Raw genomic sequence first — 26,146 nt, 5'->3', positions numbered from 1 at the left:
AGCTGTGGTGGACAGAAATTTGGTTCTATCCCCTTATTCAATGCCCACCATGTGCAGAACTCTGCTGGGAAGGAAGGGAGGGCATCATGGTGGCAGGAGGACAAGAGGGGGCTGGGCCCATCCACAGCTTCCAGGCTAGACTTATAAGGGGATAAGACACGAGTACAGATGAGGCACAGTGGGAGGCGACTGGGGGAGTTGTATCCTTTTTGGAGAGGCTTAAAAGAAATAAAAATTACCCACCATCACAACCCTGCAAAGAAAGCTTGGGAGAAGGAGTCTGAGCAGTGGGAAGATTTCCAGTGTTGTGTGAAGCAAGAAGTCTGGTTGGGCACCAGTTAGTGAGGACCGGGCTATGCTGACCTTTTGTAAACCTAGCCCCAGGATCCTGCCTCTAACCGCAGCCTACCTCCACTTGGAGATTTGATGTCAGTTGGGAGACGTGGCTGGCAGATGGAGCCAGGGACGGGCAGTTCTTTAGAGCCTAGAACCAGACAGAGATTTTGATGGAGCTGTGTGTGTGTGTGTGTGTTGGGGGTAGAGGCTGTTTCTCCCCAGCTCCCACCAGAGCATGGTTTGGGCCGACTTCTGTGGTTCACTCTGCTTGTCTCATCCCCCACTTAGGAGGCCCTTTGCAGTAGCCTGGGGATCAGCCCCTAATGTCGGCATTTCCCCTCCCTGGGCCTCAGTCACCTCGTCTGTAAAAGGAGGGGTTTGGACCAGCAGGAGTCTTTTTCACTCCTCTGATAGCCTGGATACTCTGAATGGTTTTGAAATAGCAGATGTGCCAACCTATTCCTGTGAAAAGTTCATGGTTTCCTAAGCCCCTCTGGTAAAAGGGAAACGTGGGAGGTACATTATAGGTACTACCTTTAGGGGTAACTGCTTGATAGATGTATGTTCTAATGCAGTCTAAAGTGCTGTGGTTACAGTAATAGAAGATTTTGAAATAGAAGATGTCTCAACCTCACTCCAGCATTTGCCTCCTCTGGGTTCAAAGGGATGTAAGTGTTATGTTAAGTTTAAGGTTAAATAATGATGACCAGGGATTCACAAAGTACAGGATGTCCCAGAAGTCTTAGTGTGGTTTCCAGTTTGTTTGCGGTTTCCAGCTTGTTAAGCTTAGAAGGCCAGTGGCCCAGGCCCACTGAAGCCACACTAAGACCTTTGGGACACACTGTGTCCCAAACATCACCAACAAGTCCACCTGACACGGACAGAGGAACAACTCTGCCGATCAAAAGCATTTACAAAGACTGAATCAAAGCCAGGCTCTGCCTTCGTAGAGCTTACGTTCTACTGGGTAGAAATAACCTAGAGCCAGAGAGGTAAATGCAGGATAGTCTGTGGGAGAAAGTGCTGAGAACCAGGGGGATCAGAAAAGATGGGCCCCAGGAATAAACTCGAAGAGAGTTAAGTGAGACATAAGCTGAGCCTCGATTTACATTAGGGATCCCAAGAGGCAGCAGTGAGAAGGGCAGCACTTGGGCCTGGGGGATGGCCTCTGCAAAGGTGCTGAGGGAGAGCTTCAGGGAACAACACAGGCGACCAGTTTGGCAGGCTGGAGAGCATGGGAAAGGCTGCAAAGGTAGGCCGGAGTCAGACTGGGGAAGACTTTCAGATGTCAGACTGAGGTGATTAGTTTTTCTTTGAGTTGACCAAAGACCTCTCATCGTGTCCTTCAGCTTCCTCGTGAAGTAGGTTGGGAGGAAATTAGCTCCTTACTCTGCAGGTTCTTAGTGCCCCAAGCCCACAGGTCTGCTTAAGACACCACCTTTTAGTGAAAAGAAATGACTGAAACACTAAGAAGACTTTCCTCCTTCCTCAGGGAGCCTTTCCAGGAACTGGGGGCCAAACAGCGTTCTCATTTTCAGGCTGCTGCTTCTTGCTCGGGATCAGGAAGTCAGCCCACATGGACATGAATGGAAGCAAGTGGGAAATACAGTTAAACCTCTGGATCACTGGAGTAGTTCCTTAGGAGCAGAGGTTGGAGTGGCGGAGTAGTGAGATGGCTAGAGAGATGGATTCCAATCCTGGCTCTTAATAACAGTGACCCTGAGCAGCTCACCTGAGCCTCCCTTTCCTCATCTGTAAAGTGGGGATAACAAAGCCTGCCTTATCTTCTCAGCCCAGACCTTCTACAGCCCTACCAGGCTTCCTTCCCAAGGACCCCCATGTGCCAAGCATTCACCCAGGGATGGACGCTGACTTGTCCCGAGTCTCACAGTTACGGAAACGGTGGGGAGTGAAGCAGACGCTGAGTCCCCCACCTCGGCTCATCCCGCAGAGTCATGGATTTTCAGGCTGCCCCACCAGAAACCAAACTGGAGAAGACACAGTCCTCCTAAGACAGAGAGCCTCTTGATAGCCGCTTGACCACGTCTGGCCTCCTAATAGTCTCTGTACAGTTTCCTGTTTTGAAAAAGGTGCCCTGTATTTAAAAACATTAGACAGCCCTGCGAATGGCGGGCCTGTGTTTGATGTACCCTAAAAATAGCCAGACAGTCCCTCTCTCAGGACTTCATTTCTCCCTTCTTCACCAGCTCACTTCAACTTCTTAATGTTGTTTTTTTTTTTTTAACTACATACGCTTTTAATAATTCCCCACATCATGGGAAGGAAAAAAGGGCTCACTGGCTGAAATCTTGCCATCCTTTAAAGAGTCTGGTGTTGGCCTTTGTCTTGGTCTCTTGCACCCCCCAAGAGCACTCTGGGCCTCTGATGGGCTGCTGAACTATTCAATGGGATGTTTTTGCCTCTTGCTTTGGTGTGATATGGAGCTTAGATCAGAGCAGTGATTAACTCCCTCAACAACTCCCTCGGTTATTCCCTAGATTGACTGCTGAGGAGGCCTGGTCTGTAATTATCTCCACTGCTGAAATTGGGCATGGTTTTCGAACCCCCACCCCACCCCGGCCACACACACCACTTTGGGTGCTGAGGTTTCTCTTAGCAATGGAAGAGATGGAGAATAGAAGAAAGGGGGGAGGGGGTCCATTCATTCTTGAAGTTAAGAAACCCCCACACACAACAGGGCAAAGATTCCAGGCTCCAAAGTGTTGGCCAGAGAGGCCTTGAGAAGTACAGTGGAACAGGAAAGAAATCAGAGTGGTTTGATTCTCACTTGGCCAGATGTGGTGCTGAGGATGGCACGTGAAGGTCCTCACATGAGTGTCCTAAGATTTAGAGTTTGGATGCATTTTTCTAGGCCAACTTCTCCCTTTACAGGTAAGGAAACTGAGGCCCACAGAAGATAGGTGACTTCATCAGGGTCACATAGCTATTTATCAGCAAAACCAGGCCCAGAGCTTGGATCTCATGCTCCTGGCTCACAGAACAAAATTTGGTACAGCCAGCATACACATCTTTGAATGTATCAGATTCCTCGGGACTCGGAGGGCTGACTTGGCAGCCATTTGGGCAGCTGTTATTGAGAGCTTCCAAAGGGGCGGTTTGTAAAATCAGACATTCATCGGCATTATCATGAGTATCAGCCAAACCCTGTGGCCATTCCTGTTCATACAGAGTGAGCGTGGCTCCAGTGATTGGAAATGTGAAAGGAAGTAAGATGGCTCAGTGCTCTCTGTGCTCCGGTGATTGGCAGAGCAGGGCTGGTTTGGGCCGGGCTGGAGCATCCTTACATCCTTACAGGTGCCTGGCTTTCTTTGGCCATGTCCAGCTGGAGAAGCAGAGCCAGTGATTGAATCTTCTCAATTTTTGTCAGCTTCATGGACTGTCTGTCTGGGGAAGGGACACAGAAGGCCCTTCCAACTTAATTCTCAGTGGGGCTTCTTATGGATTGAAGAATAGTTAACACACTCTTCCCTTTCCTCTGCTCCTGCCACATTCATTTATTTGCATTTATAGTAGCAAAGACTTCTGAAAGCACAGCAAAGTGCCTGCTAGGTGAGGAGGCAGAACTTGGGGCCTGATGAGGTGAGATGACAAGAGAGGAGGTGTCACCAGGCATTGCCCGACCAAGTGCCATAAGAGCATTATGTTGTGTGATCCAGTCATAGTTACTGAGAAACCCTTCCTTTGGGGAGAGTCTCCCTTCCTGAAATAGCAGCCTTGGGCAAGGCCGTGCTCTTTCTGTGTTGAGCGTGTACATGCTCCCAGTGCTTGGCTTTCAGGGAAGTCATGGAGGCATTGGAATAGTGGGAAGCCCACTGGTGCCTGAGGAGGAGAAGCAAGTCCTTTACTGACCTTTACTAAAGCAAGCCACTGAACTTCGGGGTCCCCCCCCAAGAATGGGGAGCTCATGGTAGCTAGTCTCACGCCTGATTGTCCCAGACTCATGGTAAATTCAGGTTTCCCACTGATTTCAAACCAGTCCTCATTGTGAGTTAGCATAAGCTCATGTGGATATATCTGGCTGGCCCTAGCTCTGCTTCATGCTTCATCCTAGCCATCTTGTCGTCTTCCCCCCATTTCCATTCCTTGGTCATCTCAGTGACTCCACTCTCCATCCCCCTGACTTTTTGGACTGGACACTGCTCCCTCATGTGTTGTTTCCCTCTCTCAGAATGGAAGCTCCTCGAGGGCAGGGCTTGTCTGGATTTTTTTTTTTATGTAGAGCTTGGCACACATGGAACACTTAAATGGTTTCTATCATTTATTCATTGATTCCAACAAGACATGATTGCATTAGCTAGAGAATAAACACCAGCATAGCACAGTGAGAAGCACTTTTTACCAGGGGTCCCGAGTGAAAGAGAAACACATTTGTATAGTGTCCCATCTGAGATGTTAGGCTTCTGTGGGGCAGGGACAAGAAAGCTTTGGGCTAAGGAGGCCCCAGGACCAGGGTCTCAGACTGCACTCCCAGAAGAAGATGAGGTTTTGGTCCATTGGTGTTTTGGACAGTCTGGCACAGAGATGGTTTTTAATTCTGTTGTACTTTTCCATCTAATGAAACTAGAGAAGCTGCTTAGGGTAGTCAAAAAATTGGGACTGTTTGGAGAGAAGTATTCTCAATAGACTTATTGGATTGGTGATAGGAAGGGGAAGGACACAGTGGACAACTGAGAGTAGGGGCAACATGTGGTACCCCCTCCCGAGGTTCTGGGCCCCCATGATTGCTAGTTACCTTGAGGTCAGGGCAGCCTCTTCCTTGGATGGCAGAACTAGGGGTCACCTGTTTCTTTTTTACGAGGAGGAGGCTGAATGTCCACCCCAGCAGGGGCCTTTCCAGGACAGCTCCTAGAAATCAGGTAGGCAGATCCTTGTTACGATGTCTGATTGTTTGCTTGTTGAAGGACGATTGAACAAAATACACTCTAGGGTTCGGCTCCTGCCTGAGTTTGATAGTTTTTTGCTTCTGACTAAAGTGACGAGGCAGTCCTTGACAGATAAAACTGAGGCTCTTTCTATCTATCTTCATGAAACAGGATGTGGATAAAGGAGGTTTTTAATTTTAAAAGAAGGTTATAAAATTGCTTACATGATGGGGTAGGGAGGCAACACAGTCCAGTTTGTTCAGTTATCTACATATGACCCCGGGGGAGTTGGCTATCTGTCCACGATGACTGTGTTTTTATCTCATGCTCCAGCTGGCAGAATTTGTAGCCACATTTTATCTAGAAGTATGGGCTTAGGGGAAAGCTTTAGAAAGCAGCCTTTACTGGATCTGTCGTGCTGTTGCACTGAATTCTGGGACCTGTAGTTTCTGGGGGTCCAGACATACTGTAGAAGCCATATGAATGAATGATGCAATATTTCCACTCTTGCCATGTGAGTCACTGAGTGCCTTTCCTAAGTAGAATACTTAAGGAAATTTGAGACAGTCTCTAGGGGAGCCCACCCCAACACACACCCTCAGTCTGGAAAAAGAGTCTCACTTCATTTCCTCAGAGCCTTTGTGTCTGGATATGTCGCTGAGTTGTCCTCATCCCCCTTACTGATGAGAAGAAATGACACCAGACAGATGAGCTAACTCCACACTTGGCAGAAGAAAAACACAGCAGAGCAGCTTTTCAGAAGAAGCGTCAAAGAGCATTTTGAGGTGGAAGCTTAATGGAGATTTTTTATCCCCTCCAGCCTTCCCTCTCACTTTTCCTCCCTGTCGCTGGTTAATAGCAGAGCTGAGTAGAAATCAGCGAGAGCTTGTTGCTCCACCCAAATGTGAAAACTTCATTTCCTCGAAGGTACGGAGAACTTCACCCTGGACTTTGGTTACAGCCTGACAGACACTGAATGAGCAGAGGGAGTCCAGGAGTGTGCGGGGAGAGATGGGAACGACCCAGGAGTGGGCCGTCCCGACACAAGACACAGGAAATGGATCTCAGACCCATGGGGATCTCTTTTACACTTTTAAACAATTTAACAAGCTTTTTTTTTTCCTTCTCCTCTCATTAGCACCTCTCATGGGAGGTGGCTAGAGCCTTTGTGTTGTGCACATCAGGCTCTGACCTAGAAATGTGGGCTGTACTTGACAAGTCACAGAGCCATACTGTGATAGGAATGTGGTATAGCTGTCTATATTGTTTGTATAGTCGGAATACTTTACAGTTTGAAGGGAGGCCGGTGTGGTGTGTTGTGTTGGAAAGAGCATTGGATTTGGAAGGGGAAAACCTGGGCTTGGGTCTTCACTTCCCAAAAGAGCATTTGAAAGAAAAGGAGTCTCTTGTATTAGGGAAGCTGTCTAACAAAGACTCCAATACTTACTGCCTGTGTGACCTTATGCTCCTTTTAAGTGAGCATTTATTTCAAAATTACAATTTTGTACAAAATTTTGTACAAAATTTTATGAACTGTGTTCACTCTGCATGGCATGACACTTCTGTATATTAGGGAATACCGAGAAGGAACCAAAATAATCTTTGGCCACAGAAGACTGCATTCTATTTGGGACTTGTGGAAGGGACAGAGTACTAACTTCTGGGCAGAGATGGGGGTGGGATGGCATGGAGCCATCACAGAATTGGGGGCACCTGAGCTGAGGTCCAAAGAGGAAGAGTGCGTTTTAGGCATGTGGGGAGTCCTAAGGGGGGCAGGAGGGGGCTCTCTGCAGACACCTGGAGGCGGGAGATGGAATGTTTAGTTCTTCCAACAGCTAGGAGCCCAGTGTGGCTGGAATGTAGAGTGGGCGAAGAAGAATGATATGAAATAAAGCTGGAAACGTAGGTTGGCACTGGCAGAGGAGTTTGGATTATATCCTAGAGGCGATAAGGAAACCATTGAAGGCTTTGAACAGGGAAATATGGTCCGACTTTTCTGTGCCTTAGGAAGCTTAGATTTGTAACTGGCTGGGGCTAGAGTGGAGAGGGGACAGTCTGGAAAAGGGTTTGAAGTGTAGTGGACTTGGCAGCTAGGTAGAACAGTGGATAGAGCGCTGGACCTGGAGTCAGGGAGACTCATCTTCCTGAGTTCAAATTTGGCCTCAGACACTTACTAGCTGTATGACCTTGACAAGTCAATTCACCCTGTTTGCCTCAGTTTCCTCATTTGTAAAATGAGCTGGAGGAGGAAATGGCAGACCACTCCAGAATCATTCTAGTATACCTTTGGTGAGAGATTGGTGATCCAGCAGTGAAGACTTCATACAGGTGGAACCAAGAGAGAGTGTCTTAGAAGAGAAGCAGGCTGCCATCAGGGGAAGATGTAGAGAGGCCAATGAGGACAGGGAATGAGAAACTGCTGTCCTGTTTGGATGTTAAGAGACAGTCAGCAACTTGGGTGAGAACAGTTTGAGTAGAATGATGTGCTTGGAAGCCTGAGTTTACTTTGAAGTAAAAAAGCATAACCAGTGTGGGGGGGGGAGGGGGGAGGAGACATAAATCACATATCACATGATAACTTGAGGGGAAATCAATTTAAAAATCATTTTAAAAATTTTTTTTCATGTCACCTAAATTTCTGTCTCTTTCCCACCCCTACCAGAAAGCCACCCTAAAGAATATACATATTTTAAAGAACAAAAGAAAAAGGGGGAAAAAGCTTTTTTTTGCCTGCTGTATCATACTTAGAGATTTATATTAAGTTTATAGTTCACTGAAACTCTTTCTCAGACTTTCTGCCCATGCCTTACTTATCTTGAACTTTTTGAAGCTAAGTATTCAAAATTTTTACATTTATCCATAGTGTATTTCATACTAAATGTGGCTTTTTGTTTTAAGAGGCAGGGTATTTTTGAAGTAAGTCTCTGTTATCCAAAATAATTACACTCTTATTCTCTCTCTCTGTCTCTGTCTTGTCTGTCTCTTTGTGTCTCTTTGTCTCTCTCTCTGTGTCTCTCTCCCCCTCACCACCCTGCCCCCAGCTTCATATTTGATAAGCATTTGCTATATGCGAGTATACAGTTGAATAGCTATCCGAAAAGGGAGAGTGAGTTAGTTTGCCATAAGTTTCCTGATATAGCCATGTTGGTTCTTGGTGATTTCTGTCCTTCACTAGATATTGACTAACTCTTGTTTTTAATAGTTCTAGAATTTGGCTGGACAGTGAAGCCAAATTGGCCCTCCCTTCCCTTTTTTAACATTGGGGGCTTTCGCAGTCCTGTAGGCTCTGCCCCACTCTCTCTGACCTTCCTGAGGTCACTGACATGCCTTAGCAATCCCATCTGCATGGTTCTTTCAGTACCTTTAAGGTTCATCAGGCCCTGGGCAGCATGTTATGTTCTCTTCCTTATCTCCCTATTTATCTTGGATTTCAGCTCCCAATCTGGGTTGCGATCTTTTCTGTCCAAAGATGATTAATCTTTGAGGTTGAGCAGCTCAGCCTTCTGTCTGTTGCCATTATCATGAGCTCAGCCATGCCAAACAGCTGTGTTCATTACGATCTTCCCCTTCTCCCTCCAGCCCCAGTACATGTGCTGTGCTTTGTCTGTTTAGCCGCCCTGGTCTTGGTTCCTACTAGACTTGGCCACACTTTGGATCTATGGTAAGCAGTGCTCTGGGCAGGAAGGCCTGGCTCCTGGCGTGGAGCGAGCGGGCAGGCAGCAGCAGCAGCCCCAGGAGGTCAGGAGGGGCATGCTCAGCTGGTGGCAGCAGGGATAAAGACAGGGAGTAAGGCAAGAACAAACCCCAGCACTTGTGGGGGGCGGGTCACGAGGTCAGGATTGCGGGCACTGCTGCTCTGAGGTGTGCCAAGCCCAGCATCTGCCAGATGCCAGCCCCACAGTTGGTGGGGCGGGCTGGCTTTTACTGTGTGTTTTCTTTACACCAGAGACTTTGTTATTGCTGCAATGGAAACTAACCATTTTTTGTTTCTATCCTCCCTCTCCCCAGTGTTACTCACGGCGGTGAATTGTTACAGCGTGAAGGCCGCCACGCGGGTCCAGGATGCGTTTGCTGCAGCAAAACTACTGGCTTTGGCCTTGATCATTCTCCTCGGCTTCATTCAAATTGGAAAGGGTAAGTACAGCCCTGCTTCTATTTGTATCATATGTACCCCTCCCTCCTCATCCCTCCCTGAGAGCTGTCCCATAGGACAGGGAGTATTCGCAGCCCCCTTTAAGATATGAAGATTCTTTTTCATGAATAGATGTCTACAATGTTGCCCTTCCTCTGGAAGCAATGAAGTATAGGTGGGGGCATGAACATGGTCAGAATTCAAATTCAAACAAATATTTAAAAAACTGAATGCATTTGGCCATGTCCTGAGTTTTGTTTTGTTTTTGGGTGGCAGGGAGGGGCATTGTTTGTGCTCTCAAGGGGCTAACTCCTAAAGTGGAATACAGCATGTACACAGATAAGTCTGATAAAAGTCAGTGATAGTGATGGTGGTCGTGGTGGTGACAGGCTTCTGGACAGTGCTCTAAAGAAAACCCTTTCAGCCTCTTCCCAGGATCAGACAAGGAGGGCTTCTTGTTGGAGGTGGGAACCCAGTGCATGAAAGGCAATGATGTGAGATAAGAGTGTAGAAACCTTTAAATGCCAGGCTGCTGAGGCACTTGGCATATAGCTGTTTCTTGGTTGATTGAAGGTAGACGTTCCAGTCCTGCAGTCCCAACTGGAGAGGCCAAGCACACAACAAATGAAGAGATTGCCACAACACTGGCAGCCCGTGCTAAGTGCCAAGAGTATGTACAACGGGAAAAGGCCCGGTGGTAACTCAGAAGAGAGCAGGATTGCTGGATTGGTCACAGAGGGCCTCATGGAGGACAAGCATGATTCAGATAGGGCTTAAGGAGAAGGGAGGACATTGTGGCAAAGGACTTTGGGACCCAGTCCAAACCTTTCATTTTTATAGATGTGACTTTCTAAAAAAAATCTAAAAATCTGCTTTAACTTGAACTTTAAATTATTTATACTTTAGTGTTGATAAAGCATTTTTGTCCAAATATGTTCTGTGAGGTAGCTAGGGTATTTCCTCATAACATGAGATCCTAAGAAAGGGACCATAGGGGCAGCTAGGTGGTGCAGTGGTTAGAGCACTGGCCCTGGAGTCAGGAGGACCTGAGTTCAGATCTAGACACTAGCCGTATGACCCTGGGTGAGTCATTTCACCTTGATTGCCTCCCAAAAAACCAAAACAGAAAGGGACCATAGAGGCTGTCTGAGTCCAACCTCTTCTTTTACAGATGAGATTGAGAGAAGCAAAGAGATTTGTGGGTGGTCTCAGCTAGTGATAGTGACAGTGGGTGTTTGTACTCCTGGCTCTTGTTTCTTGTTGGAGAAAGCGTCCAGGTGGCTAGGGACTGGTTATGGACTTGGAGGAGTGAGTGCTGTCAGGGAGTGGAGAGCCAATGATGGCCATCATCTGATGTGACTGGTCATAGTAGGAGAAAGCTCTGAGGCTGAGGATGGCTAACCCCGGGGTCATGCATCTAGTAAGTTACTGAAATGAGATTGACTCATCTTGTCAACTCACTTGAAAGGCACCATGCTTCCAGCCTTTGTTTCATGACATCATTAGCAGACACCACTTGGAATGCACTTCTGTGCATCGAAGAAAAGTCCATTGGTCTAATCCAGCTGTCTATACTTCTGCAAATGTTGGTCTGAAGAGGCATGTGATGGTTAATTTGCATTGACCCCTTGTTATCTGTTGTGATCAGATCAACACCAGGTGAAATCTTCAATGGAAAAGAATTCTATTCAAGTACATATATTTTTGTAGAAAACACTGCCACACTCCTCCCATCTTAATTCTTGCCCTACCTTTTAGAAAAATTGCACTTTTTGTAGAATTCCTCCTTCAAAGATTTCTGAAATACCTTCCCTTTTCCCCAGTTTTTGAAAATTCTGTCCCACTTTCTCCATTCTTGGCATTTTGTACACTCCCTATATTGCTTGTTGACTCACTCTGCCTTCACAATCTGAATTCCTGTGTCGGTCTAATTGGATCATTGTGTTGATAACCAGCTGGAGAATCCAGAATCGACCCCAGGCAGAATGAAATAAATGTGTTTGTTGTATTTTGATCAGGTGTGATTTGTTAACTACACCTTGCACGTATAAGAATCCGACCTGCAGTATTACCATCTCTGGGTCGGAACCTTCCTGTGTTCCCCTTGGCCTCCTTTTTCAAGTCCAAATTGAAAAGAGCCTTAAAGCCCTGCACCTTGGCTCCAGAGAGCTTACCTCTCTTCCCCCCTGCACAGATAGGTCTGTGAACCCCAGGAGTCCTCAGTCCAGGATGAAGAGTTTTCCTGGGGGACACTCTTGTCATGTCATCTTCCTTCCTTATGGCATCTTTAACCAAGCATAATTTGAATGCACTTCTGAATTGGCTCTTAGTGGTTGCATAGTGGGAGGCCCAGCAGGTCCCCCAGCGTTTGTGAATACGTGGACACACATTCCATTGAGCCAGATAGTCTGGAACCATGGCCTAGGAACAGACCCTTCTCTCCCTGTGACCAAGCGAAGCTGTGACCAGGGTCCTCCCAGATGAGAAATGGACTGCTGTTCAGCCTGGCTTTGTTTTTGTTTTTTTTAAAACAAACTAACCTGTTTGTGAAATTCTGTATTATGTAGTTACAAAACAACAACAAAAAAGAACCACCAAAAGCAGCTACTCCCTTCCCCACCTCAGAGGCCTTTTATTTCATCATTTTTGTTTAATTCTTCTTTTGAATGAAGAATACACTAGTTTTCCTAGAACAGGGAGTTCAGTTGTTTGGCTAGATTTTATTCCAAGGGACCATCTTGATCCTTGTCTTTATAGTGTGTAGATGGCAGAAGTCTCAGTGACCTCAGCCAGGGCCAGTCACTCTTTGAGCTCCAGTTTCCTCACTTTCAAATGGAATGATCCCTTAAAGCTTCTTCTCCCTCAGTTCTGTGACTCATCATACTTAGTAATACAACACTAGGCGTTCTGATTTCCCTTGTAATGACTGAAAGACTATTGTCGAATGTCGTGACACCCTTTTTATCTCCATTTTAAGCTAGTGGAGGATGACTGTGGTCCTTCTCTTGAACTTTTTCTGTGAACGTTGTATAGTCTTCTGTTCATAAACTGTAGGTCCTAGCTGATATTTTCCTAGAGTTTACCCTTGAGTCTTTGCAGTAAAGATTACCTATGTGGATGCTGTCCTTCAGTCCAGTGGCAGTGTCCCATCTGGGCCTTTTGCCAGCCTTTCTGCCACTGATATCCAGGACAGCTGACTAAAGGGATAAGAGGTGGTTGGAGGGAGGGCTTTTGTCCAGGAGCTCTTTTGCCCTCTAAGCATGTGGGTGAGAGTGGACGCTTTGAGGAATTCTGTTCCCATGCAGGGGAGGCAGGATTTGGTTGTTTGTGGTTTTTTGTGTATGTGCGTTGTTCAGTCCTGGTTTGATTTTAGGATAAAGGAGCCTATCACAGGAGCAATCATGGCCCCTGGGTTTACTGAACCTGACCATTGGCTACTGACCATTGTTGTAGGAAAACACATGCCGCCTTGAACATACTTCTCCAATACTTTGGCTGCCTTGAACCGCGGGGGAGGTGGAGGGGTGCTTAGTTCCCATGACATTTAGTTTCGTGGGTGACTGAAGTTAAATAGCTTTTCTTGGTATTGCTCTTCTCATTTCTTACATCTGCCCTCTCTTTCTGGGTTAGCGCCCCTGACCCCCAAGTTTGTATTTACATGGACCATAAACAGAACTAAGAGGTTTCCACTGGCTGCATTGTTGCGTCTTGAAGATGGGAAAGCTTCCTTTTCAAGCCTGTTCTCTTTGAGATCCAAACACAGTAGAAATTTGTTATTAATGAACCAAATCTTCTGTTTTGTCCCCACCATTAGGGGCTCAATGTCCTCTCTCCATCCTTGGGAATGAATTTCTAGACTCATACCCATGGCCCTGACCCCTAGAGATGTTTGTGAGAATTGTGCAAATGTGAGTCTTCCATCACTGAGAGATGGAACTGTGTTTCATATAATCTCTAAGGTTCCTTTCAGCTTTAAACCAGTAATCCCATGGTCTTACATTTCAGTTTTGGCATTTTTTAAGGAAAGCTTTGAAGTTTTCCAAAAAAGGCCTTTATCTATAATATCTATCCCCAACTGACTATAAACAATCTTGGGGTGTTAGAGTAGGAAGAAGAACTTGGAGATGTCTAGTCTAGCCCTAAGTTCCAGAGAGTGGAAATAGTTATGGTGCCGGAACTGAGTCTTATAAGATTGTGAGGTTTAGAGCTGGAAGGCACCTTTGTCTCAGATGAGTAAGCTGCAGTCCAGAGATGAAATGACCTGATGAGTATCAAGGAAACAGGAACGTTTCTTGACGACTCATGGCATTGCTATAGAGGCCTTCTTCCTTGACCTTTTAAGAAGCCAGATGGAACAGAAATAACTTCAAGTGTAACTTGGTGAGTTACAGGTGGCCTTAGGGCTAGAAATCCAGGCCTCTGTTCTCTCCAGCAGTGGCTCCTAGGCTAGGAAGGAGGGCAGGCTTCGACCTCCAAGGAAAACTGCTTGCTGCCTTCAGAAATGATGGTAGCTTCTCAGAGCATCACTTGCCTTTGTATCATTTAGTCCAAACAGCTTCCTCCAAGGCTCCGAGAGAGGAACTGGCCCAAGTTCCCCTACAAACTCAGCAGCCCTGAACCCAAGGCCAGAGCTTTCTCTGGCATTGCACTGTGCTCCTCTCCCATTGTCCACTCTTGCCCGAGGCAAGCTCTTCTGTTGAGTATCTCTGTGTAGAGTCCCTACCCCGGGGGAGCTAGTAACTTGTGGGGGGTGGGGTGGAGACTCAGTCCTAATAACCAGTTGGAGAGGACAGCATGTGATGAAGAGTCGCATTAAATAGAACCTAGTATCTGGATCTCTAGTACAGCAGTGGGATATGGAGCCAAAGGAGTTAGGAGATTTCCAAAGCCATATTAGTGGGGAGAAACTGGAAAGTTAGTGTCTGTTGTGAGGAAAGCCTCTTTGGATATGGGATCTGAGCCTTAAGAACGATTTCATTGTCAAAGGAAGTAGGTTGTGCCAGTTACTCCTGTGGCAGTGCTGCTGAAGGATTCTCTGCAGGGGCTTAGGATGGGATGGGAAAAGCACATTGAGCCCTCCACTGAATGGCAGTGAACTGAAGGACGTGTTTAAATAAGGGGCTGGGTTGGGGAAATAAGCCTGAGTCTGAATCTGACTTCCAGCTGCCAAACAACATTTGTAATTAAAGCTGGCTGGCCCTGGAATCTTCATGGAACTGCTCGAGGTGTCTGGCCTTAGCAGAGTATGTGCCATCTTGGAGGTGTCTCGGAACAGGGTCAGGCCAGGCCAATGGCAAGCTTGAGCCAGGAGCATTTCAGTTCAAGACAACTGCTCACTCTGGGTTAATATAGCTATTGTGCTTAATTATACATACCATAGAAGCCTTTTTGGCGGGGGAAGGGAGGGAGCTTTTTCTTAAGGAGGGTCTGAAAACAAGCCTGGGCTGCATACTGTTCTTCCTTTCAAAGATTCGCTGGCAGAACAATTGTCTGGCAGACTATACAGTGTATGTGGGACTGTTTCTTGCCCTTTTTTGAAAGAAGGCTGAATACCCTGGGAGAGTGAGAATCTGACCACAAGCAGGAAGGTCACATGGCCTCTTGCTTCAGATGGTGGGAAGGCTTGTGATTCAGCTTTCAGGGATGGGGGCTGGACACGTCTTAACTGGCTCCTTTTTGATCTGCCATATTTTGTGTTAATACAGCATCTGGAATAATAACTTTTCAGAAAATCACATGCCTCACTTGTGTGGAGCCCCCAGATTAGATCAAAGAGGTGGAAAGTTGGCCTGTCGCCTACTCCGTTTTCTGGCCCACTGGTGCCCCGTGGCTGTCAGATGCAATGAGAGCCAACGTCAGGAGCGAAGGAGTAAGGAAACAGCAGGCTCAGGGCTTCGAGGGGAGAGGCAGGCTGAAGCAAAGCATTAAGTGAACAAGACTGTTCTAATTTCAGGCTGATCCTGGAGAAGTCTCGGGTTGTATTGAAGGTTAGAAAAAGCTACCGATAATTAGAGGGTGGAACAAGTGTAGTCATTGTGTGTTCCCCTTGGTCCTGTGGAGAGTGGGCAGAGAGAGAGCCCTCAAGGCATCACATGGATTGGCTTTTGTCTTCTCAGCCCCACTCCTCCAAATCCTCTGCAGCCATTCATTTCAGATAGGAGCATCCTGGACTTAACGGCCTGTAGCTCCTCATCCGTGAGCGTGCTGGGCCTATGGGAGCCATCGGAATTAGGAAATCCCATTTCTTGTGGGAAGCCCGAGCTATAGCATGGGGAGGAAGTGTGCCCCTCAGCTTCCTCATAGGGAAAAGCAAGGGTCTCCCTAGGTCTCCGAGGTCCTATTGGAAGGAACCTTTTGTCTCAGTTTCATTACTCCATTAGTTTTTCTTACCCACCAACCGTAGAAAGGGAGGAAGGGAAGAGAATTCTTTAGAGGACTATCCTGATGGAAACCACAGAGTTTGGGACTCAGTGTCTAAGATTTCACTGACTTTTTTGTTAGGGGTGTCCCAGATGGAGTAGGTATGTTCCCAAAGCAGCTCCGGAATGGGCTGGGGTGGGGTGTGATTTTATTGTTCAGAGATTCATCCAGAGAAAAGTGATTATAAATGTGGAAAACGGTGGTTCCTAAGTCATTGCTGAGAAATGCACTAAAGGGTCAACAGGAAAAACCCAGGCCTGTAGGTAGCCAGCTGCCTTTGGCTTTGGGCTACTTTGGGATAACCCCTGTTTAATCATTAGTGCCAATTACACATTCCAGAAAAGACCAAAACATGCATTATTATCAGGTAGGTGTGAGCTGAACAGCAGACAAAAATAGGTCAGGAGTTTTTAAATTAGTAAAGTAGGTAGAAAGAACTCTGGCTACTTAGGAGAGGAAAATCTGGCTGCACCCTCCCACCCCCCCTTTTATCTTAATGTGTTTATTTTTAGATAGTCTTACTGTAGGAAAACTGCCCAGCTTGCTCATTGCCACTTGTAAGCCAAAGTGCCTACTGGCCTGGAGGGAGCCCCCCACAGACAGCAAAGGCAGCTGTGGCCCAGGGAGGATCAGGCAGAGGGCGCTGACCTTAGTAGGGTGAGGTTCGAATTCAGGCCCCTGGGACCTCCCCTTAGCCTTAAGGACGGATGTCCACTGTTTCTGAATAAGATAGTGGACACTCAGTATATGCCTCTAACTGGGAGACAGACGCTTTGGACTAGGTACCATGCAAAAGAAATTAAAGTCCTTAGGAGGCTTTCAGTTTACTGAGAAGCAGGATAAGCAGAAGAGAGAAAAGATAGCAGAGCTTTTGGTCAGGCGGCTAGGCGGTACAGTGCTAGCTACAGTGCTAACTCCAGTGTACTGGAGTTCAGACCCATCTCAGTTGTTTCCTAGCTGGGTGACCCTGGGCTATTCCCTTAAGCTGTTTGCCTCAGTGTCTTCAACTGTAAAATGAGGATGATAACAACCCCTACTTCTCGGGGTTGTTCTGAGGATAAAATCAGATGTTTGTAAAGCATTTTGCAAACCTTAAAGCTCTTTATAAATGCTGATTATTCTAAATGCCTCAAGGGTAGAGCATGTCTTAGGAGTCCTGGAAAGGACCTGAGAAAGCCTTTTGCCTGGCCCCTCTCACTTTGCAGGGGAGGAAATGGGCAGGGGGAGGCTCCTGCCATGCCACCCACCACCTCATCTCACTTGTCCGCTTGGGCACGAGGGGAGTGTCGAGTCGTAAGAAACTAAAATGCTGAGGAGCTGAGGCAGACCTAATGGAGTTGTGACATCAAGAAGGGGAGCTGATCGTATGATTTAGCACTGTGAAAATTTGTTGATTTCTGTAAGGCATTGCCGCAGAGGTAACTCTAGCTCTGTTGCTCAGCTGCAGCAGCCCTTGCCTTTCTCTCTAGCCTCATGACCCTGAGTGGTGCTCCTGCCACACTGGCCTTCTGGCCTTCCTATTGTCATGCCTTTATCCTAGCTTGGAATGCATTTCTTCTTCATCTCTGCCTTAGAGAATCCTGGAATTTGATGGAAATCAAGCTCTTTCTCCTACATGAAGACCTCCTCCCTCCCCCCTTAGCTACTAGAGCCCTTCCTCCAAGAACTACCTTGTATGTGTCTATATGCGCATGTGCACACGTGCGCACGCGCACACACACATGCACTTACTGTGTGTTTCTGTCTCCTAGAATGTAAGCTTCTTGAGGGCATTACCTGTTCCTTTCTTGTCCTGTCTCCCAAACCTAGACTTAATAAATACTTGTTGATTTAGAATTTAAATTTCTAACTCCCTTTTTAGAGATACAAAAGCCCAGAGAAGCACCTCAGTGCTGGTTAGTGGCAGAGCCACTGGTTTGCATGTGGTATAATTAACAAGTAGTGATTGAGCTTAACTGTAATGACCCCAGCTTCTCCCACCCTCTAACTAAACTTCAACAGTGTGCCCTGTTTGTTGGATATAGGTGTGGTGGGGAGGTCAGGAGAAGCCCCAGGCTGCAGAGCACCTTCAGCCCCAGGTGGATCTTGTCCAGTTCCCTTACCTGACTCTCATGGGTCTGAGCTCACTGAGAGATACCAGCTTCTCTGCTAACTTGCTGTTATCCAGACTTGCACAAATTTGGGGACATTGATTCAGTTTATGAAAGGGTTCCTTATGTTATAATCCCTTTAAATAGCAAGCTTCCTTAGGATTTGGTGGGGGCCACTTTCTGGCAGGCCAGCTACTGTTCTCCAAGGCCTCTGTAAGCGTCTTGGCCAGGGCCTGTGTCTTTGTGCCTCTGGTCCTGATCAAAGTGCCTTACTTACTGCATTTACTGGCACTTCAGTGTTGGTCAGATAACTACAGCAAAATCCCCCCTTTGCAGGCCAAGTGGGAAGCTTTGTTCTAGTTCTTGCTGCTCCTCCTCCTCCTCCCACCCAACCCCAGGACTTAGGGAAGGGGGCCAGCGAGCCCCAGCCCTGCTGGGCATCAGGCCTTGGGAGACTGGAGTCGCTGGAGGATTAGGGGATCGGAGTCAGTTTTGTAGCACGTACAGCCAGCCAAGCCCTGCCCATTGTTAGCAGCAAGCACCCAGACAGATACGTTCTGTCTGCTGCAGCCAAGAGAGCCAGAAAGGGCTATGGACAGAGAGGTGGGGGTGGGGACCTGCACAAGCAGGGAGAGGAAGCGAGGACACGGCCTCGGGAGGGACGGGACTGTGGACCAAGTCGTCAGTGAGACCCCCACACATAAGAAAAAGGAAAAAAAAGCCTGTGGGCAGGCTGTGCTGGAAGGATGGAGAAGCTGGTAGTTGTGTCTGTCCCTGCATCAGCTTTCATTTCATCTGAGGATCTCAAAGCGTGGTATAAGAGCCACTTAATTAAAGAAAGCATCCTGTCTCCTGCAGGAAAATTCAGTCCCTGTCATTAGGAAATAAGACCACCAAAAAGAGGAAACCCTAACTGACTCAGTTTCCTAAAATATTTGTTAGTGTTTAGTTATTTGCCTAAAACTTGAGAAGCTCCTGAGCCAAGCTATGAATACCAGGAAATCTGGTTCTATCTTAGATATTTCATTCCATTCTAACCTTTCCTAGCAGCTGAAAGAAAGTCTGTTCTTTGAGATCCCTGCAGAAACAGTAGTATGGACATAAGTAGGTTTTCACAACTGGAATCTCTTCCTGATACCTAACTTGAATACTTTATGGTAAAATGTTAAGCGCTCTCTCTGTCTCTCTCTCTCTGTCTCTCTCTCTCTCTTTCTCTCACTTCAGGTAGAGTATTGGCAGGGGAGGAGGGTATCCAAAGAATAACTGAAGAGGAAGGATGGGAAGCATTTTTGAAACGTTTGAACAACATATGGTTTATCGCCTGTTGAGCTTGAGACCATTGAATCAGGGTGATAGCTTTAGGGCTGAAAGGAACTTTAGGGGTCATCTTTTCCAGCCTCCTCCCCTGTTTTACAGATGAGGAGACTGAGGCCCAGGGAAGGTGTCTTGCCCAGCGGCATATGCTGTATGTTGTGCTGTCACTGCCCTGCCGCCTTAGGAAGCCTGTTTTACATCAGAGGTTCCAATTCATAATTGTTCTCCATTGCTTAAAGAGGACGCCTAGAACCTGAAGGATCTTTCCTACCAGACCTTGGGCCTGGACCTTGAGGGTGCATTGGAGGATGCCTTCATTTCTAAGCCTCTGGTTACGAGGTAAAGGGCTATGAGCTTTGTGCTGGTTCTACACAGTCAGATTCAAGGGTCTGAAAAGTCACCACCTTTCTATGGCAGGTGCTTGGACCTGAGTGAAGCTACTTCTCAGCTGTCTCTCCTGTTTCTATGTAGCCTAAGCAATCTCAGCCATGCCAAGACCCAGGGAATCCTGGCTCTTTCTCTCTCCTGGGGGGGCCCTCACCACTCCCAGCCCCATTAGAGACATTGCCTTGGTATGCCTTCCTTGCGGTTGACCCAAGACAATGCTTCTGCCTCTAGGGATTACAGATGGGGAAAAGGGCCTTGTAGCACGGCAAGGGCAGGGGAAATACCCCAGATGGAAGAATGGCCTTGTTGGGATGATGGTCATGGGTCAAGGCTGCCATCTACTGCAGGAGCCACATGGGATGGGCACATAGGGAAACCTGCAACCTTTCCTTGGGGGGTTCAAAGGGTAGGGAAAGAACACTCCGGGGGGGAGCATCTGAGCCTCCTCTCCTCTCCCGGGCTGATCACACCCCAGTTCTGCAGATTGCTGTGTGACCTTGCTGCCTGCCATGGTTTGAGAAGCTCTTCATCTCTGAGATAGATCATGTTGGGGGCTGGCAGTCAGATGTTAGTGTGCCCCACGGAGTCGGCTCTTCCTCTTCTTCAAAGGAGGTCACTTGTCTCATCCAGTAGATGGATGATGGAGATGTCTATCTCTTCCTCACTCTCTTCCCTTACCCTTGGCCTGGATTTTAGGCTGTAGATCAAAAGACTTGAGACCAAATAACTTCTGAGCCTCTAAGAAAAACAAATAAACTGGAGCAGTAGCCAACACCCCAGGAACTTTGGGAGTCTATCATAAAGGTACTCACTTCCCTTTCCACTCCTTTGGAGCCTACAGCATTTGTGTGTGCATTTACCTGTAGGAAATCCTGTGCTTATCTTGGATGCTTGCTCAGGCTTCGTGTTAGGAGAGATGAAAATAGTTTATTGTAAATAAGTAATCCTGTAGCCCTTTCTTTATTTTAAAACTGTCCCTATAATCCCGGAATTTCAGATTGGAAAGGACCTCTGTGGCTGTCCAGTGCAATCTGTGACCATAGACAGATCCTCACTTCCAGCACAACCAGGGGGTTGTCCGGTCCAGACTTCGTGTGGGGACCTCCAATGAGGGGAGGAACCCACCACCCCAGGATAGCTCTGATTAAGAAAAGAGATTATCCGTATCTCTGTTTTTACATCACCTCTTTCCCAATACATCCCTCTCCTGTCCCTCCAAAAACTTCTCCCATGTAAGAAAGAATAAAAAAGAGAAGGAGAAAAACCTGTTCAGGAAAGGTCCCCAACACCTGGGGAAAGTCTGATGCCAAGTTGTTCACCTTTGCAGAGGTGGGGTGGGTGGGAGGGAGGTGCTTTCTTAGGATAACTCAGATTGTTAAAGGAGGTTTTTCCTTATTCTTGGTTCTGCCCTCTGGGGCATGAGCAGAATCGGTGCCTCTTCCTCATTGCTCTTAGTTAGGTCAGCACCTAAGTAACAGGAGTCCCTGACCTGAAGAAGCCTTGGCCCTTTTACGTGAGGGGACTTCTAGCTAAGACCACATGGCCTTTGGAGGCCCCTTCCAGCCCTAGTACTGTGATCCCTCCCGGATCCCTCAAGAAAACAGCTAGCATGCCCCCAGGATTGTCAGTATAGTAGGTCAAAGCTGGAAAGGATCCATCCTCCATAGAGTCTCATCCCCAGGGGACCCAGAGAATTTGGCCTTGCCTGTGGTCACATGGTTGGGGAGTAAAATTCAAAGCCAGGGCTGTTGATAGCAGCTCTGGCGCTTTTTCTATTGCGGATGGTGAGGTGATGGTAACACCCAGTTTAGGAACACACAGTCCCAGCGAATAGGCAGCTGAACCCTGTTTTCACCTTTGGGCCCAGGCTGACCCCCTTTCTCACCCTTTGGTGGTGCCTGGAGGGCCGAGGCGCCAGCTGGCTCCCCGGGCAGCCATGCCCTGATCCGGAGCAGTTTGAGCAGCGAGCTAAGCCCCTTTGGAAGCTGTTAGGACGAATTGCAGAATCTTACAGATCCTCAGCACTCATGGGACCTTTGGTGTCACATGGAGCAGGTTGTCGTTTAAACACTTTTAATATGTTATCAACCCACGTCCACTCCTGCTCTCTCAGGGCAAAGGAAAAGAGGCAGATCATCTGACTCAGAAACCCTGTCTGCTGGTGAATGCACACTATTCATTCTGCCATAGTCGTGCCCCTCTTCTTGACCAATTTTTTTCTTCTTTCTTCTCCAATATCTATTGTGAATAAGTGACTTGTCTGTGGCTACACAGCACATGAGGTGCAGGGGCAAGTCCAGACTCCCAGTCTAGGGTTCTGTGCAGGACAGTGTGATCAATGGCCTCCCTCTTCTCTTGAGTGTATTTTTTGTTGATTGAATAAAAGAAAGATACTTGTTAAAGGCCCCGGCCTGTGAGTAGTTTGCTTTTGTTATAAGAAGGGGTGAGAGGTAAATGTGTCCTTTTACTTGGGGAAGGGGCAGCTTCATTCCTGAGGAGCTAACCAGAGAGATCCCGAAAGCAGCAGACAGCTGTAGGGCCCACCCCTGGTTGTTACACTAGGTCCATGGTGAAACCATGGAAGCAGGGTGTTGCGGTGAATCGAGTCCTGGGCCTGGAATCAGGAAGACCTGAGTTCAAATACAGACCCCCAACACTTACTAGCTGTGTGACCCTGGGCAAGTGCTGCTTGCCTCAGTTTCCTCCTCTATAAAATGGGGATAATAATGGAACCTGCCTCCGAGGGTTGATGTGAAGTTCAAATGAGATATTTATGAAGCACTTTGCAAACATAGCTATGGTGGTTGTTATTAACAGCCAGGAATTCAGAGGCCCTCAGGTCTAGTTTTGTTCCTGCAGCGTTCTTTTGGGTCTTCTCTCTGGCCCCCCTCCCTGACGTACATATTGGACATACATAGCTCCATCGCAGCCATGCCAGGTGACCCTGGAAGACAGGGAACAAACAAGAAGCCAGCAGCTTTGAACCGATTGGTGTGGCTTAGCCCAAACCTTCTGCTTCCAGGCCTCTGGTTTTGGAAGTGTTGCTTTCATGGGCTTCCTTAACTAGCCTGGAGGGGTCCCTACCCACTTCCTCCTCCTGCCAGGGCTCCAGCCCCAGAAGGGTCACAGGTGGTCTCCTAATTAAAGCATCCATTCCTAGCCCCTCTTGACTGCACAGCTGTTGTTTCCTGGCTGTGGGCTATGGGTCCTGAATCGCAGCAGGAAGAATGTGCTAGGGGCCCTCATGGTTTATTTTACAGCAGGAAACAGCTTCAGTTACAGTATAAGCTGGTGCCATCCCCTCACCCCAGGGTGTGTGCCGAAGGCTCCTATGGCCAAAAGCAAGGATGGTTTTTTCCAGACCTGATCTTCACCTTTGACAGACTGGTTACTGGGGCACCGTCCATACATAAGACTTCATGGTGATTCTGTGTGTGCTAGCCAAACATGGCTTGACCTTGACTCATTAGGGAATGACTGATGTAAAGCTTGTCAGTGTGATGGTCTTTGGGGGGGACCCAAGAAATAACATGAGAATCAGCATGGGAGGATGCCCAGAGGGGATCTGGATTACAATGGGAAATGTTGAACAAAACAAATAAAATATAAGAACACAGATAAGGTTGCATTTTAAAACAAAGTCACTGTGTGGCTTGCAGGGATCCTCACATACCAGTCAGTGGCTGAGAAGTCTGCAGGGTCTGTGTCCCCTTCTGCCATGTATTGGTTGTGGTACACTGGGCAAATCCCTTAGGCTCTTGGTGTCCTGGGCCGCTGGTTCTGTGGGACTGTGTACTGTAGGCCCTACACCAGGGAATCACCATGGGGATCCATCCCACGAAGTGACAAAGTGAAGTGATTCTAGGGAAGAAAGCAGCTAAATATTTTAACAATTTTTATTGACATCTTTGTACCTTGTTTTTGTCTCCAAACATCTCTCTCACCTTCCCAGAGAGCCATAAGACTGGAAAAAAGGATAGGAAAACAAGGGGGAAAGCTCAGCAAAGCCAACCAGCACTGATGTGTACGTGCAGGGTTCTTCCCCCAAGGACCCCCATCTTGGCAAGAAAGAGGGTCTCTTCTTAAGAGTCCAGCTCAATTATTTACATGGTATTCAGCATGTTGTGTGTTCGTGGACTCTCCATTTGCAGCGCTGTCATCGTGTATTTGTTTTCCTGGTTCTTCATACTTCATTCTGTATCGGTTCACTCAGTTCTTCCCCTGATTCTCTAGTCTTCACATTTATTGGCTGTTATGGCACAATTATGTATTTTAAGACAAGTATGTTTTAAAACAACATCGAAATAAATAAAATCCCAGGTTTAGAGATGTAGAAGCTATAATCTACCTTGGAGGCCCACCTCACCCTTGCATTTTGTAGGTGAGAAGACCAAGGCCCAGGGTCAAACTGATGTCAGGGGTGGGATGTGAACACAAGTTCTCAGAATCTGTGTGCTTTCTCCTATGTGCTGATGGTGAGTCCTGTGGTTTGAAGTCCTCTTCTGCCTTTTCCTAAGGCAGAGGTGATCCTGAGCATCCTCAAAGGCTTGTGGGAATTTGACAAGGACCTGAGAGGTCTAGTCCACATCTCTCATGGGAGTCAGTCTAAGAATCAGCATGGATTCCATGCTATTTTGCCACATCCTGTCTTGAAGGTTGTGCCAGTAAAACCCATACTGGAAGGGTGGGTTGCAAGGTGGTCGGTTGACGCTCGGGGCCACAGTGGCTCATAGAGACTATCTGCCATGGAATCCGCGCCCTCTGTGTTTTTGGAGGGAACACCTAGAGGGTTAAAAGCACAGGCTTTAAGGTGGCTAAAGCCATATTCTCCCAGGTCTCCCTCAGCTCAGCAGGTCTGGTCTCCAGCAGGCAGGAAGCGGCTTATGTCCTTCTCCGATAGCAGTTCAGTGGATGCTGTTTGATAGCCTGTCTCTCAAATAGTGTGTGGATAACACTGGAAGGTTTGCAGAGCATTTTACAAATGCTTCATCATTTTATCCTCACAGCCATCCTGGGAGGTCTATGCCTACTTTACACATGAGGAAATTGAGGCGGTGGTTGTGACTTGCTCGGGGATCACATGGTTAGAAAATGTCTGAGGCTAGATTTGAACTCAGATCTTCCTGACTCCAGGTTCGCTGTTCTACCCAATGCACCATTTGGGTGCCTCTTAAATCGGTGGGACCCGTCTGACCTTCCGTTTGGCAATAAAGATGACATTAAAAGAGTGTCTGGAGGAAATACCACTTACTGGCTGTTGCCTTTGGGTGAGTCAGAGTGACTCCGTTTACTTGTCTGTAAAATGGGACCATTCCCTGGGCTCTTATAAGAAAGAAATGAAACCCGAAGGGAAGGAGCTCCAGGTTTAGAGGCCCTGGGTTCAGGTCTTCACTTTTCTCCTTGCTGCGTCCCTGGGTCAGGCCACCTTCTGCCGCTCACTTGCTGTGTGTGACCTTGGCGCTTACTCCCCTCCTCACCTGTAGATGAAGAGCTAGGGCTTGGATGCCTGTATGCTCCTGTCATAGCACAGTCCCTTGAAACGAACAGCAGAGACTTGGAAGGAATCCGTATTGCTGTGGCTAGCCTTCAGCGCTGCTGTGCATCAGCAGTAATACTGTAGCCATGTACTAGTGCTTCCAGTGGCTAACGGGTTTTGCACAACTTCACATGTATAATTGGTATCTATTGCTTGCCTTCTCAGCAGAAGGAAAGGAGAGAATTTGGAACTCAAAATTTTAAAGATGAATGTTAAAAACTTACATGTAATTGGGAAATGTTTAGCAAAAGAAATAAAAATGTATGTTAAAAAAAGAATGACTGAACAGCCTTTTCCCACCTGAACTTCTGCCCTTTGCTGGTCCGACTAAAGTGAACAAGCCGCCCTGAGCTTGGCACCATAACCTTTGAGGATGTGCTAATGACTTTGTCCCCTTCCTTCATTTTGTTTCATTTTGCAGGCGAGGTCTCCAATTTGAGCCCCCAGCTATCGTTCGAAGGCACCAATTTAGATGTTGGGAACATAGTGCTGGCATTATACAGCGGCCTCTTTGCCTACGGTGGCTGGTAAGATGCTGGAGGGTCTTCCTGTGCTTCCTGTAGAAGGTCGTAGCTCAGTTTACAGTCAGACAGTGACCATTTGGCCACTCGTGGAAGTGGTCACTCGGTGATCTTTGGGCTGCTTTAGGATGCCCTTTCTTTCTGTCCATAGGAAGAGCAAGGGCTGTGCTGGGCCACGATTGTGAGTCTCTGAGCTGCCCCTCATGCCCGTAGTCATGGATCAGGTTGGCAGGGAAGTAAGAACACATAGGTTTTTAAGAGGCTACAGGAGGCAAGAAGAATACTTAGTCAATGAGGACCACCTGCAGGCCTGAATGACAGCAGATATGAGGATGGGGGCCAGGAGCTCTTCTGGGAACACAGTTCTCAAGTATCCATATAGAGGAAAAGACCAATTAGTACAGAGCAAAATGGAGAAGGGCGTCATGGGCCTGGTAGGCAGTCACAGCTGTCCAACCCAGCCATGGCGCCTTTCAGATTTTACTTCCCATTTGAGGCTTCCATAGCCCCTGAGTTATCACTGTGGT

At 47.4% G+C, this 26,146-nt stretch overlaps 1 protein-coding gene across 1 annotated transcript in view; it reads left to right on the top strand.

Moving 5' to 3' along the window:
* Window positions 1-26,146, top strand: part of SLC7A5 (solute carrier family 7 member 5) — a 61,257-nt gene that overhangs the window by 16,581 nt on the left and 18,530 nt on the right. Inside the window, exons 2-3 of the mRNA XM_036752016.1 lie at window positions 9,228-9,353; window positions 25,520-25,625. Coding sequence (XP_036607911.1) covers window positions 9,228-9,353; window positions 25,520-25,625 — 232 coding nt within the window. The remainder of the gene's footprint in view (window positions 1-9,227; window positions 9,354-25,519; window positions 25,626-26,146) is intronic.

This window comes from Trichosurus vulpecula, chromosome 3 (assembly GCF_011100635.1).
Source record: "Trichosurus vulpecula isolate mTriVul1 chromosome 3, mTriVul1.pri, whole genome shotgun sequence".
Classification (NCBI taxonomy): domain Eukaryota; kingdom Metazoa; phylum Chordata; class Mammalia; order Diprotodontia; family Phalangeridae; genus Trichosurus; species Trichosurus vulpecula.
Note: the sequence above shows the minus strand (reverse complement) of the source record. Positions and strands in the feature narration are given on the sequence as shown.